Genomic DNA, 14,898 nt, shown 5'->3' with positions numbered 1-14,898 from the left:
GCAGCCCACTACAGCCCAGTATAACAGGTTCAATTGAGCCCAGTGCAGCCGCATTTAGCCCAGTGCTGCCTGGTGGTATTCAATTTTGCCCAGTTTAATCTACTGAAGCCCAATTTAACCCAGTGCAGCTCAGCAGAGCCCATTATAACAGAGCCAAGTAAGCCCAATGTAGCCCAATGCAGCCCGGAACAACACATCCAATTGAGCCCAATGCAGCCCAGCAGAGCTCAGTTTGTCCCAGTTTAGCCTACTGCAGCCCAATTTAGCCCAGTGCTGTCCATTTTATTCCAGTGGAGCCCAGTTTGGCCCACTGCAGCCCAATTTAGCGCAGTGCAGCCCAGCACAACCCCAATTAGCATAGTTTGGCCCAGTTCAGCCCAGTGCAGCCCAGTAGAGCCCATTATAACAGAGCAAAGCAAGCCCAATATAGCCTGGTGCAGCCCAGTATAACAGGTCCAGTTGAGCCCAGTATGGCCCAGTGGAGCCATGTTTAGCCCAGTAAAACCCAGTGCTGCCCATTTTCAGCCAAGCAGAGCCTAGGTTAGCCCAGCAGAGCCCACCTCAGCCCAATTTGGCCCAGTACAGCCCTGATTAGTCTTGCTTATTCCAGTGTAACCAAGTAAAGTCCCTTATAACAGAGCCAAGTAAGCTCAGTTTAGCCTGGTGCAGCCCACTGCAGCCCAGTATAACAGGCCCAGTTGAGCCCAGTTTAGCCCACTGCAGCTCTCTTTTCCCAGTGCAGCCCAGCCCAGCCCCGATTATCCAGGTTTAGCCCAGTTTAGCCCAACAGAGCCCACTGTAACAGAGAAGAAATCCCAATTCAGCCTGGTGCAGCCCAATTCAGCCCAGTATAACAGGTCCCACTGAGCCCACTTGAGCCCAGTGCAGCCCTGTGGATCCCCAGTTAGACCAGTGAGCCCAGTGCATCCTCATTTAGCCCAGTGCTGCCCATTTAAGCCAATTTTAGCCCGGTTTAGCCCACTGCAGCCCAATTTAACCCAGTGCAGCCCTGATTTGGTCCAACTTAGCCCTGTTTTTCCCAGTTTGGCCCAATATAACAGAACCAAGTAAACCCAATTTAGCCTGGTGCAGCCCTGTGCAGCCCAGTATAACAGGTCCAATGGAGCCCAGTTTAACCCAATGGAGCCCAGATTTGGCCCAGTGCTACCCAACTTACCCCAGTAGAGCCCAGTGCAGCCCAGCCCAGCCCAGCCCCGATTAGCCTAGTTTAGCCAAGTGCAGCCCAGTAGTGCCCATTGTACCAGAGCCAAGGAAGCCCAATTTAACCGAGTGAAGCCCACTGCAGCCCAGTATAAGGGGTCCAACTGAGCCCAGATGAGCCTTGGTGAGTCCAGTAGAACCCAGTGGAGCCCAGCAGAGCCCACTGCAGCCCTGTTTAGTCCAGTGTTGCCCAGTTTAGCCCAGTAGAGCCCAGTGCAGCCCACTGCAGCCCAATTTAGCATAGTGGAAGCCAGCCCAGCCTCAATAAGCCAAGTTTAGCGCAGTTCAACCCAGTAAAACCCATCACAACAGAGCCAAAAAAGCCCAGTTTGGCCCAGTGCAGCCCAGCACAACCCCAATTAACTTAGTTTGGTCCAGTTTAGCCCAGTGCAGCACACTGAAGCCCAGTATAAAAGATCCCATTGAGCCCAGGTGAGCTTGCTTTAGCCTAGCAGAGCTCAGTGCAGCCCAGTTTAGCCCAGTGTTGCCCATTTTAGCCCAGTTGAGCACAGTAGAGCCCACTGCAGCCCAGTTTAGCCCAGTGCAGCCCAGCCCAGCCCCAATTAGCCTAGTTTAGCCCTGCTTTGCCTAGTTTAGCCCAGTGCAGCCCAGCAGAGCCCATTATAACAGAGCCAAGTAAGCCCAAATTAGCCCAGTGCAGACCAATGCAGCCCAGTAAAACAGGTCCAGTTGAGCCCAGGTGAGCTCACTTTAGCCCAGTGGAGCCCAGTTTAGCCCACCAGAGCCCACTGAAGCCCAATTTAGCCCAGCGTTGCCCATTTTAGCCCAGTGTTGCCCAGTAGAGCCCAGTTTAGCCCACTGCAGCCCAGTTTGGCCCAGTGTAGCCCAGCACAGCCCCAATTAGCCTGGTTTAGCCAAGTGCAGCCCAGTAGTGCCCATTGTACCAGAGCCAAGTAATCCCAATTTAACCGAGTGAAGCCCACTGCAGCCCAGTATAAGGGATACAGTTGAGCCCAGATGAGCCTTGGTGAGTCCAGTAGAACCCAGTGGAGCCCAGCAGAGCCCACTGCAGCCCTGTTTAGTCCAGTGTTGCCCAGTTTAGCTCAGTAGAGCCCAGTGCAGCCCACTGCAGCCCAATTTAGCATAGTGGAAGCCAGCCCAGCCTCAATAAGCCAAGTTTAGCGCAGTTCAACCCAGTAAAACCCATCACAACAGAGCCAAAAAAGCCCAGTTTGGCCCAGTGTACTCCACTGCAGCCCAGTATAACAGATCCCACTGAGCCCAGTGCAGCCCAGTGGAGCCCTGTTTAGCCCAATTTAGCCCAGTGCTGCCTATTTTATCCCAGTGGAGCCCAGTTTGGCCCAGTGCAGCCCAGCACAACCCCAATTAACTTAGTTTGGTCCAGTTTAGCCCAGTGCAGCACACTGAAGCCCAGTATAAAAGATCCCATTGAGCCCAGGTGAGCTTGCTTTAGCCTAGCAGAGCTCAGTGCAGCCCAGTTTAGCCCAGTGTTGCCCATTTTAGCCTAGTTGAGCACAGTAGAGCCCAGTTGAGCCCACTGCAGCCCAGCCCAGCCCCAATTAGCCTAGTTTAGCCCTGCTTTGCCTAGTTTAGCCCAGTGCAGCCCAGCAGAGCCCATTATAACAGAGCCAAGTAAGCCCAAATTAGCCCAGTGCAGACCAATGCAGCCCAGTAAAACAGGTCCAGTTGAGCCCAGGTGAGCCCACTTTAGCCCAGTGGAGCCCAGTTTAGCCCACCAGAGCCCACTGAAGCCCAATTTAGCCCAGCGTTGCCCATTTTAGCCCAGTGTTGCCCAGTAGAGCCCAGTTTAGCCCACTGCAGTCCCATTTGGCCCAATGTAGCCCAGCACAGCCCCGATTAGCCTAGTTTAGATCCGCTTAGCCTGGTTGAGCCCCACGGAGTGTAGTTTAGCCCAGTGGAGCCCTGTTTTACCCAGTGCAGCCCACTGCAGCTCTCTTTTCCCAGTGCAGCCCAGCCCAGCCAGGTTTAGCCCAGTTTAGCCCAATAGAGCCCACTGTAACAGAGAAGAAATCCCAATTTAGCCTGGTGCAGCCCAATTCAGCCCAGTATAACAGGTCCCACTGAGCCCACTTGAGCCCAGTGCAGTCCTGTGGATCCCTGTTTAGACCAGTGAGCCCAGTGCATCCTCATTTAGCCCAGTGCTGCCCATTTAAGCCAATTTTAGCCCAGTTTAGCCCACTGCAGCCCAATTTAACCCAGTGCAGCCCAGCGCAGCCCTGATTTGGTCCAATTTAGCCCTGTTTTTCCCAGTTTAGCCCATTATAACAGAACCAAGTAAGCCCAATTTAGCCTGGTGCAGCCCAGTATAACAGGTCCCACTGAGCCCAGTGGAGCCCAGTTTAGCCCTCTGTAACCTACTGCAGCCTAATTTTGCCCAGTGCAGCCCAGTTAAGTCCTCTGCAGCCCAGTTTAGCCCCGTGCAGCCCATTTTAGCCCAATGAAGCGTATTTTAGATCCGTGAAATGAGTTTCACAGCCTCCCAGAACAGCTGGGGGGGCTCTGGCCGGGGGGCTCAGAGCCTGGCCCCGTCCTGGCAGCCTCCCCATGGGTGTCTGTGCCCCCCGACAAGCTCTGCCCTCGGGCTCCCCCTCTCCAGGCTGCCCGGCCCCCGGCCTCGTGCTGCGGCTGCTCCAGGCCCCTCAGCACCTCTGCAGCCCCCCTGGATGTGCCCCGGCAGCTCCGTGTCCCCCTGGGGCTGGGGAGCCCACAGCCGGGCACAATCACAGAACCACCCGGGTTGGGAGAGCCCTCCAAGCTCACCCAGTCCAACCTCTGACCTAACGCTAACCAGTCCTCCACTAAACCACATCACCGAGCTCTACACCTAATGCTCCAGTGCAGCCCAGTTTAGCCCAGTGCTGCCATACCGGCACGTCCCCTAACTTGGTTTCATCTGCAGGCTTACTGAGGTTGCACTCAGCGATCCCATCCCGTCCCGTCCCATCCCACCCATCCCATCCCATCCGTCCCATCTCCTTCCCTCCCATCCCATCCCATCCCATCCCCATCCATTCCCCCAAACCCACCCCATCCATCCCATCCCAAACCCACCCCATCCATCCCATCCCCATCCATTCCCCCAATCCCAATCCCACCCCATCCCAAACCCACCCCATCCATCCTATCCCATCCCACCCATCCCATCTCCTTCCCTCCCATCCCGTCCTATTCCATCCCATCCCATCCATTCCCCCAATCCCAATCCCACCCCATCCATCCCATCCCAAACCCACCCCATCCATTCCCCCATCCCAAACCCACCCGCTTAGGCAGGTGCCGTGGCACACCACGTACTGCCCCAGGGTGTGGGGCAGCCGTGCAGGGCGCCCCTTGGCACCCCCCATCTCCGTGCTGGGAGGGCAAAGCCCCCCTCGTGGCCTCCCCGTGGGAGCTGGGCTCAGCCCAGAGCCCCCAGCCCTGGGACCCCACCACCTTGAGACCCCATCAGCCACTGAGACCCCCCCACCCATGGGACCCCCCCGTGGGGGCGCGCGCAGGTGGCGGCAGGACACAAAGCACAGGACCCGAGGGAGATTTTTTTTTTCTCTTTTTTTTTTTTCCTCTTTTTTTTTTCCTCTTTTTTTTTTGCACAAAAACAGTACATTTATTCAAGTGTTCTCCAGCACAAGTACATTAGAAAGGAGCTTGTCTTTATGATAATCTTCTGGGCACCAAAGAAAAAAAAAAAAGGAAGATGGGATGAAAGCGGAACGGACAGACTTTCTACATCTGCTGCACGCATTGACCTTTTAATTAGTTCATAACAGCTATGTCACGAGCAATACTTACACAGATACAACAGAGTGCCGGGCAAGCCCGCCGCGGGCCAGAACCATACGGTGAAATGTACAGTATTATCGTCAATAAATAGAGAAGCGACCCTAAAAAAAAAACAAAACAACAACAGAAAAAAAAAAAAAAAAAAAAAAGGAACGAACCGAGAGAGAGAAAAGGAGAAAATGAAAAGGAGGAACAGCAGCTGGGGGCCGGGCGGCGCGGCCGGGAATGTGGCGTCGGGCGCGGGCTGAGCCAAATCATAGGAGAGGAGGGTTCCCAAACTCTACGCGTTTATTCCTCGGTATGAGTACATGATTCCCCACAAATAGTTAAGCATCAGCTACTTCAATGTCTAGGCTAAAACACATGAAATCTCTCATTTAGTTTTCAAGTACAAAGTTAAAATGCCTTTTTGTTTTTTCTTTTTTTTTTTTTAATAATAATATATAAGAGTAAAATAATAGTGCTCTTTGAAACTCCACTACAAGAAAACAAAACAAACAGTCATTGTCCAGACAGCAGACTTAATTTAACAATATATATTTTTAATAAAATGTTTTAGCACCGTGTTTGTCACCTACTCCCTCGGCAGATCTTAAGGAATTTAGGCTTTATTTTTTTTATTTTTTTTTATTTTTAACTGTTTAAATCTAGGGCTGTGCAACAAAATTTGTCTGTTTGTTTTAAAAAAAGACGTGAGTCGGGTACGTTAAAAACTGAACTCTTTCCCCACGCATCCCCCACGGCCCCACGGAGACCCGGCGGCTGCCGCAGGGGTGCCGGTGCCCCGAGCAGCCCCGAGCAGCCCCGGCGCCTTCCAGTTGTGCCGCGGCAGGAACCCGCGTCCCGCCGGCACCGGCACCGGCCCCGGCCCCTCTGCCCAGCCCGGGCGGCCCAGGCACGGGCGCCCGGGGTGGGCGGAGGAGCCCCCGTGCTGCGGTGGGGCCGGGAGCTGCACGCGACTTGTGCTCGGTGCCGCGCTGGGGACCGGACCCACAGGAGGTGCCATGGGGTGAGCGGGTCCCAGGGAGCGCACCGTGGGGTCCGGAGGGACCCCCGAGCGGCGCTGCCGGGGCACACGGGGCTCGTGCCCGGCACTGCAGGGTCGTGCAAGGCTTGCTGCCGGTGCCGCACAACCCGCAGGCACCGCTGCAGGGCCGTGCAGGAGCCGAGAGCAGTGCTGCGGGGCCGTGCGGGACCCGCAACCAGCGCTGCGGGGCCACGCAAGGCTCGCACCTCGTTCTGTAGCACGATGCAGGACGGGCGAACAGTGCTACGGGGCCGTGCAAGGTTTGCACCCCGTGCTGCAGGGCCGTGCAGGACCTGCAGGCAGCACTGCAGGGCTGGTGCTGCGGGATGTGCACAGCACCACAGCACCGCGCAGCACCTGCCCGTGGAGCCGCAGGGCACCGCAGGCACCCGCAGGCACCCGCACCCAGCGCTGCGGGGCCGTGCAGGGCTCACACCCAGCACCACGCAGGGCCTGCAGCGGTGCAGCAGACCCATGCGAGACTCGCCCCATGCTGCGGGGCCGCCTGGGACCCCAGCCCTGGGGCCAAGCTGGAGCCCACGGCCCCAGCTCAGACCCCAGGGCTGGAGGGGGCCGCATCCTGCCTGCCCCCAGCCCCCAGCCGCGGTGCCCTGCAGAGCATCTCAGCCTGGTGCCACCCGCGCCCGCCACCACACACCGACAACAGGGGCCCAGGAGCCCCTCCTAGCACCATGTGGAGGGAGCCGGGGGGAGGGGGCCGGGGCGCCCCCTCCACCTGCCCCCACCGCTGTCGGTCCTAGCACCTCTCCGAGCACCCCGCGGCACCCACGGGTGCCCGCTCGCCACCAGCGCGGCTCGCTGCGAATTAGCCAGCACCCCGCACCGAGCTGCCGGCGGCCCTCCAGCGGCGGCCGGGAGGGGGGTCCCAGGGGATGGGCGGCCTGGCCCCCGCCCCCCCACGCACGGGTGTGTCCCCCCTCCCCGGCGCCTTTCACAGTTACAGGAAGAGACGGCGACGGGGCCGGAGACCTCTCCGAGCCTCCCCGCGCCTTAGCACCAGTCCCTGCGCTCCCCCGGCGGAGCCCCCTCTCCCTCACAACACCGGCCCCGGCCCCCCGAGCCTGGGCTGGGCACGCACCCGCACCCCGCACCGGACCCCGCCGCCGTGCCGCAGCACCTACAGCTGCCAGACAAGTAGCACCATCCACAGCACCGCCAGCACCTGCCCGCGCCCTGCCCGCACGCACCACGGCTCCCTGCGGCCGCCTGCCCTCGCCATCGCCACCGCCACCGCCACCACCGAGGGGCTCGCTCCGAAAACACGCTCTGAAAGAACGGCTCCCGGGGGCCGTGGCACAGGCTCCTGCCCCGTCCCGGCCCCGCCGCGCACACCCGCGGGCGTTAGCACCAGGGTCCGAGCCCCCCGCGGCCGCCCCGCCGCCGGCCCCCCGCTCCGCCTGCGTCCCTGCCTGCCTCCGCGCCGGCGCGTCCCGGACCTCAGCACCCTCAGGGCCACGTACGCAGAACAGCACCAGTACGTCGGGCCGGGCGGCCGCCGAGGGAGGCGCTTCCTTTTGGGACAGAAAAAGGTTATTGCATGACTCGGGGTGGGGGCTTCCCGCCCCGGCCCCGCCGGCCGCCCCGGCCCCCTCCCGCGCAGCTCCGGAAAGGCCTGGCACGTAAGGCAACATGGAAGCTGATGTCTTGACTCACCCCGCTGTTTAAAAGCACCATTATGAAGTCAGGTTGTACAGTAGTAACAGTACCTTTTATATATATATATATCTATATCTCATATCTATCATATATATATAAACTGTAAACAAGAGGTAACAGCGGCTTCTAGGGTTTGCTTTCTTCAAGGTTTCCTGTGTGGTAGGCACCCAAAATACTGTAGAAAAGGTGTGTGTTGTGGTGTGTGTGTTCTTGGCTTCCCTGCCAGTTGGTTTTGCTCCATATCACCAGTGCATGGTGCTGGTGGAAAAGAGTGAGGCTCAGTCGGTTGCGGAGCTGGCCGAGCGCCTCCCTGCGTTGTGCTCCCGAGCCGGGCCCGCGGCCCCGCGCGAGCCGGGAGCGCCGGGCGGACGGCGCGGTCCCGGTCCCGGTCCCGGTCCCGTCTCCCTCGCCTCCGCCTCTCCCGGCTGGGCTTTCCCGCGGCCGTTTCCCCTCCTCCGAGAGCAGGGCTGGCGACAGCGCCGCGTCTCGCCCGCTGCTCCGAGAAGCAGAAACCAAACTAACAGAAAAACCCAGCCAGAAAAGAGCGGAAAACTAAAAGGTTACCCAAAAAAAAATGGTTTTGGTTTTTTGTTTTTTCTTTTTTCGTTTTCTTTTTTTTTTTTTTTTCCTTTCTTTTTGTCGTTTTTTGTTGTTTTTTTTTTTTGTCGGTTTTTTTTTTTTTTTTTTTTTTTTTTTTAAATAGGCTAAAAGCTGAACATTGGAAATTCAGGAGAGGACACCGAACCCTTTCGCTCGGGGAGACGTGTGCCGGGTTCCCGTCGGGCTGCGAAATCCCGTCTCTCTTCTGGGTGCTGACTCTTCTCTCATTCCGTGTTTTCACTTCTCTTGGCGTGGATGGTTTTTGTTTCTGACGCGCTCTGTGTTACCAGTTCCTGTCCGTCTCTCTTAAACGCAGGCAAAGTATTCCTTCAGGGGAGCAAAGAGGTGGCGGATCACCGGCACGCTCCACGATCTGCCGAGCAGTCTCTGCCGGGCCAGGCGGCTCATGTTGGACACGTCCGTGTAATGCACCGGGAAGCCGAAGACCCTGCGGGGACACGGCGGGGCTCAGCCAGGCACGGATGGAGGTTGAGGGGTGGAGGTGGCCTCTGGCAAGGTCCTACGCGTGGCGGTGGCTCGGCACACGACGCTGCGCCACCGAGCATCCAGCCGAGCAGCCCGAGCGCCGCGAGGACCATCGGGGGAATCAGCAGCCCCCAGCCCCGCTGCTCCCCATCACGGTCCCCCCCCCAAACCCTCTCCCCTCGACCCCAGTACCTCTCCATCTCCGTGCACCACAGGATGTCCTCCTTCTCGTTCATGAAGACGGGGAAATGCTGGTCTTTGCCCTGCTTGATGGAGTTGGAGCGAGTGGTGATGGTTCGCACCTTGCTGAACTGCAAGAGGCACAGGCTCGTCACGCTGCCGGAGCGATCCCCGCGGAGACGCTGCTGAACCCCGGGTGGGCAACGCCACCCCTACCCCCCCCCAGCACCCCTCCCTGCAACCCAGGACCCCCCCACAACCCCCCCGGGGCTGACCTTGGCTATCCTGCCGTGCTCCAGGCACTCCTGGAGTTCCAGCTTATCGTTGACTGTGGACGCCAGCGGCCTGGAGGGAGAGAGGGGGTCGGTGTGGGGTGGCAGCGCCGCATCCCCGTGTCCCCACGCGGCGGCTCCCCAGGAGGGGTTTGGGGGGGGGCTGCAGCCATCTGGGGGCTGTTTTGGGGAGGACAGCGAGACGCAGCGGATACACGCGCTGGAAGAGATGCCGGGGACCAGCTCTGCGCCGTGCCACGAGCAGAGGGAGCAGCTCTGGGGTTTTGGGGCGTGCTGCTGCTCCTGCACAGCGAGCAGGGCACAGACACACCGGGGACGGTGCCAGGAGGGCTGCAACCGAGGGGCTACAGCCACGCAACCGCGGAGCCACGGCCACACCGGGGTCGGACCCAGGCCCTTTGGGCAGCCCCCGCCGCGCCGGGCACGCACGCAGCCGGGGCGCTCTCACCAACCTGTTCATACCGGGAAGGTTCCCCCAGAAGTACCGCGCCCTGTGTGCCGCAGACACTTCTTTGGCATCGATCATGACGGGGTTGGACTGCCAGAGCGAGGAGAGGCCGGGGGTCACCAGGGGGGGCTCTGCGGGGCCCCAGGGTGCCCCCGCAGGCAGGGTCCCCGGGGGACAGCGGCGGTGCCACGCGCCCGGCCCCGGCACTCACCTCGAGGAAGCGCGAGATGTCCCTTTTGTCGCTCACCCCCATGGCCACCACGTTCTCAAAGAGCCAGAAGAAGGGCCGGTCGTCGCCCTCCTTGGGCCGGGCTTCGTGCAGGAGGCGGTAAAACTCGAAGAAGAGGCGCCCGGTGCCCTCTGGGCAGGAGAGAGAGAGAGAGAAGCACGGCATCAGCAGGGGGCCGGCGCTGGCGGCGGGGCAGCGGCAGCAGCGCGGGGACACCCACCGTACAGCCCCTTCCTGGCCGGGTTGACGATGGAGAGGTCGTTGCAGGGGCTCCCCCCTATCACCAGGTCGAACGGGCCCCACTCCTGTATCTGCGAGGGAAAAGCACACGGGGGGGGGGTGAGCCTGGGGTCTGCACCCACCTGCTCCGGGCACGGCACAGCGGTGCCAGGGGAAGCCCCGGGACGAGGCAGCACGGGGCGCAGGGGCCGTGTCGGAGGGGACAGGGATTTGGGGTGGATTGGGATGCCCCCATCCCCGGGGAGACCCGCAGGGAGGGGAAGCCACGGGGGGCAGCCAGCAGCACCTACGTGTTTCTGGGTGACATTTCGGACGTCCCCGACGTACATGATCTTGCCCTGGTGCCTCACCATGCCCACGGTGATGGAGTCCTCGCACACCTCGGAGGCGATGTAGCGGTCCACCTGGATGCCCAGGTCCTTCAGCACCAGTAGGCCTGCGGGCAGTGGGGCCGGGGTCAGTGGGGCGTAGGGGAGGGGGCTCATCCCACCTCTCCATCCCATCCCATCCCCAAAACCATCCCCATCCCCATTCCCAACCCCATCCCCATCCCCAACCCCATCCCCATCCCCAACCCCATCCCCATCCCCAACCCCATCCCCAAACCCATTCCCATCCCCATCCCCAAACCCATCCCCATCCCCAAACCATCCCCATCCCCAAAACCATCCCATCCCCAAAACCATCCCCATCCCCAAACCATCCCCATCCCCATCCCCATCCCCATCCCCAAACCATCCCCAAACCCATCCCCGCAGCACCACTCTGCACGTGCCAACCCTGGGACCTCCCCGACCTCCCTCGGGGTGGGACCTGCTGAGGGGCTGCCAGGACAGGGACCCCCCGAGCCCCCCACCCACCTGTGGCGATGCCGTCGAAGAGCGAGAGCACGCGGATGGGCTTCCTCTTCTCGGCTGGGACAGGCGGGTAAACCTTTGGTGGGTCCTGCAAGCAACGGGGGGGGCACATGAAGCGACCGGGGGGGGGGAGAAGCAGGGGTCCTGTGGCGGGGCGGGGGCGGGGGGCACTCACAAACTCCTGGTCGTGGTTGTTGGCGAAGAACATCTGCAGGCGGGAGGGCCAGTCCTCGCGCCGCCGCAGCAGCCCGTAGATGCCCTTGTGGCCGCACATGTAGCAGTTCCAGGGGTCCTCCTTGATGGCCGCCTGCGCCGCCCCCGGGCCCACCAGCAGGTCCACGCACTCCACGCAAAAGCACCTTGGGGGGGGGGGGTAAGAGAGGGGCAAGCATCAGCCACGGGGGGCTGGGGGCAGGGGGACGGGGCCCCGGGACCCCCAGCACCACCCCCAGGTAGCCGCGGTGCGCCAGAGCTGTGCGCACACGTCGGTGTGCCGTGGTGGTGATGCCCCCCTGCACGGCCCCGCGCCCCACAGGACCAATGGCAGCCCCCTCCCCTTGGCCTTTGGGGGACACCAGGGCCCCCCCAGCCCCACGGGACCCCCATGGCACCAACCTGCAGCAGTTGTTGTTGCCGCACATGAGCACCTCGCGGCCGCCGCAGCAGATGGTGCAGTAGGACTGGTAGCCGTCGTCGTCGTACTGGTACGCGCACTCCAAGAAGCAGTTCTGAATAGGGGGGGGGAGAACGAGGGTGTCAGCGTGGTGTGCACCCCCCCAGACCCCGTGCTGGGCCACGGGGGGGGTGTGGGAAGAGGGCGTTTTGGGGTGGGGGCCCCCCGCTGCCCCGTACCTTGCAGTTTTGGCACATCCCCCCGATGAACAGAGGGTGCTCCAGGGTGACGTTGAGGCTCCCGCAGGAGATGCAGATATCTGGAGGGCATGGGGGGGTGGGGACAGGTGACCCTAGGGGGGTCTGTGCCCCCCCCCAGCACCCCCAGAGCCAGATGGGGCCACCCTGCTCCTCACCCCTGCCCGTTCTGGTGATGCCAAACCCTGGTGCCACCCCCAAGGACCCCCCCCTGATCTCCATGGGCTGGGGGCTGCTCGTGGCCCCCCTCAGCTCACCAGGCTGAGGCTCGCAGCCCCCCCCCAGCCTTCTCCCACCCCCCCCAGCCCCTCTGCCTCCACCGCCGGGGGGTGCAGGCTGGGGCCATGCTCACCTTCGATGTTCCTGCATTTCTGCCGGACCTCGTAGACGAGTCGCTCTGCGGAGGAGAGGGGTGCTCAGGGCGGGGGTGCACGGGGGGGGGGAGCCCCTCGGCACCTCGGGGGGGGGTCCTGCCCCAACCCGGACCCCTGCACTCAGCACCAAACGGGGCGAAGGGACCCGGTCCCGAGGACACGGCGCGGTGCTCGCCCCCATGCCACGGGGCAGGGGGTCCCGGGGGGGGGTCTGCAGTACCTCGGGTGCGCTCGTCGATGATCTCCTTGACCTTGGGCTTCTCCGTTGTGCTTTTTCTGGGCTTTTTGGCGGGCGGGGGCGGTGCGTAGGCGGCGGCTTCGGGCTCGACCCACATCTCCGTGTACACTTCTTTGTAGGGGTTGCGCTCCTCTGCGGGAAGGGGGGGGGGGCCCGTGAGCAGGGACGTAGCACCCCAATTCTGTGAGGGTCCCCGGGGGGCTGCAGCCACTGGTGCCACCACCACTCGTGGCTGAGGTTCCTGCTGGCCACGCAGCTGCCACCAAGGCTGCTGAGCGGCTCCGTGTCCCCTGGGGACACTGCTCCCGGTGTCCCCGTGCCCCCCACACCCTGCCCAAGGTCCCAGACCCGTCCCCGCTGCCGCTCACCCTCGGGGGGCTCCAGGCCCTTGGGGCCGGAGGGCTGGAAGCCTCCCAGCGCCCACTCAATCATCTGCTTGTTCTGGATCTCCACCACCTTGGAGGTGTCCGTCTCGTCGTTCTCGGGGCACGCCGGGAAGATCTTCCCCGCTCTGCTGCTCGCCACCTGCACGGGGAGCACCAACGTCACCCCCTGCCCCCACCGGGACCCCCCCCCAGCAGCCCTGTGCTACACCTACACCAGCAGACCCCCCCCTAAAACCCTGACACCTTGCGGAGCTGCCAGGAGACCCCAGAGGGACAGAACCTCCCCCAGCGCTGCCCTAGAGGTGCCGGTCCCTCAGCCTCCAGAGACCCCCGGCCAGGCCAAGCGACTCCCAGACACCCCCCAACATCATCCTAGGGAGCCCCCCCGCTGCTCGCCCACCCCCCGAGCGATGCCCCGAGCTCCCTGGGATGCAGCTTTTGTGCCACGGGGGGACGGAGCAGGGCTGGATGCGCCCACACGGAGCCCCCAGGAGGGGCCGTGCCCAGCCCCGCTCCCCTCGGATGCCCCGAGCGCCCCGTCCCCGCGCCCCCCCCCCCGGCGCTCACCTGCAGCACCTCGTAGATGGCTTTGCGGTACATGGGCTGCTTGTTGTAGGTGGCCTGGTGGAAGGCGCTGGAGAAGGAGCTGAGGGGCAGGAGCTTCTCCACGCAGACCTGCCCGGGGGAGACGGGGACGCCACCGTCACACGCCGGGGGAGGGGGCGCAACAAAAAAACGGGGACGGCGCGCAGGGGGCCGGGGGTGCCACTTACCACCGAGAACTTGCCGTCCCCAAACCACATCACCCAGCGGGTGCCCTCGGCCGCCCGGCTCCGTCCCGTCATCCACCAGGACACGATGCGCCCCGGCCACCAGGAGAAGCCGCGCAGCTTGCCCCACACCAGCTCGCCGATGCCGAAGCCGCGGCCGTCCTGCGCCGGGAGAGGGGACGGGGAAAAAGGGTTGGGGGGCGCAGCGTCAAGGCGGGGGGGATGCGCACAGGGGCTGGGGGGCGAGGAGGGAAAGGGTCCGGGGTGGGGGCACCGCGGGGCGCGCTCACCTCGTACTCGGGCTCGTCGTCGGCCGACTTGGACGTGTTCTTGTCGACGGCGTCGGCCACCACGGGCTCAGGCGTGGTGGCCACGTTGGGCGAGGCGGGGTCGGTGGGCTGCTGCGAGGCGGGGGGGCTGGCCTCCTCCTCCTTCTGGGGCTCGGCCCGCGGCGTCTCCTCCACCACGTTCATCACGGCGATCACCTTCGCCTTCTTCTCCGCCTGGTGTTGGGGGGAGAGGGGGCGTCAGGGCAGGGCAGGACCCCCCACATCCCATCCTATCCCAATCCCATCCCATCGCATCCCAATCCCATCCCCATCCCAATCCCATCCCCATCCCATCCCCATATCCCATCCCATCCCATTTCACGCCTGTTGCATTCCATCAGACCCTCATCCCGCCCCATCCCCATTCCATCACATCCTCACCCCATCCCATCCCCATCCCATCCCCATCCCTTTTCCTGTCCCACCCCATGGGGCAAGCTCCCACCAGGCCCCCCCCATAGCAGGGGGCTCCATCCCAACAGCTTGGAGCCCCCCAGCATCACCCACTGCCCCAGCCCCCGGGCTGTGCCGTGGGGTGCTCCCCGCTGTCCCCGTGCCTCAGTTTCCCCCTGCAGTCCTTGGGGGGGGGGGTGGCTGGAGGAGCTGGCAGCTGCCCCCCAGCCAGAGCCTGCTCTGCCCCCCAGGGGGGCTGCCCCTGCCCCAGCCCCATCCTGGGCGTCCCCAAATCCACCAGCAGCCCCCCAGCCCCTGCCCCAGTTGGTGGAGCCGTGGCCTCTACTGGAGGGACTGGAGCTGGGAGGGGGGGGCTCAGGAGCCCCCCAGCGACACCAGAAGGAGGGGGCCCAGCCCCGGGAGCCCCCCGCCTCCAACCCACATCCCCCCCATCCCTGTCTCCATCCCACCCCTGCCTGTCCTGGGACAGCCGGCAC

At 62.7% G+C, this 14,898-nt stretch overlaps 1 protein-coding gene across 1 annotated transcript in view; it reads right to left on the bottom strand.

Moving 5' to 3' along the window:
- Positions 1-8,389: 8,389 nt before the first annotated feature.
- DNMT3A (DNA methyltransferase 3 alpha) overlaps positions 8,390-14,898 on the bottom strand; it is a 38,938-nt gene continuing 32,429 nt past the window's right edge. Inside the window, exons 7-23 of the mRNA XM_032185150.1 lie at positions 13,970-14,182; positions 13,683-13,841; positions 13,477-13,584; positions 12,892-13,048; positions 12,506-12,655; positions 12,264-12,308; positions 11,894-11,973; positions 11,657-11,769; positions 11,217-11,400; positions 11,045-11,129; positions 10,475-10,620; positions 10,165-10,255; positions 9,927-10,075; positions 9,720-9,805; positions 9,250-9,319; positions 8,987-9,105; positions 8,390-8,756 (exon numbers count right to left, since the gene is read on the bottom strand). Coding sequence (XP_032041041.1) covers positions 8,615-8,756; positions 8,987-9,105; positions 9,250-9,319; positions 9,720-9,805; positions 9,927-10,075; positions 10,165-10,255; positions 10,475-10,620; positions 11,045-11,129; positions 11,217-11,400; positions 11,657-11,769; positions 11,894-11,973; positions 12,264-12,308; positions 12,506-12,655; positions 12,892-13,048; positions 13,477-13,584; positions 13,683-13,841; positions 13,970-14,182 — 2,097 coding nt within the window. The 3' untranslated portion in view covers positions 8,390-8,614. The remainder of the gene's footprint in view (positions 8,757-8,986; positions 9,106-9,249; positions 9,320-9,719; positions 9,806-9,926; positions 10,076-10,164; positions 10,256-10,474; positions 10,621-11,044; positions 11,130-11,216; positions 11,401-11,656; positions 11,770-11,893; positions 11,974-12,263; positions 12,309-12,505; positions 12,656-12,891; positions 13,049-13,476; positions 13,585-13,682; positions 13,842-13,969; positions 14,183-14,898) is intronic.

Source organism: Aythya fuligula, chromosome 3, assembly GCF_009819795.1.
Source record: "Aythya fuligula isolate bAytFul2 chromosome 3, bAytFul2.pri, whole genome shotgun sequence".
In the NCBI taxonomy this organism is placed as follows: Eukaryota; Metazoa; Chordata; class Aves; order Anseriformes; family Anatidae; genus Aythya; species Aythya fuligula.
This window is presented reverse-complemented; position numbering and strand designations above follow the sequence as displayed.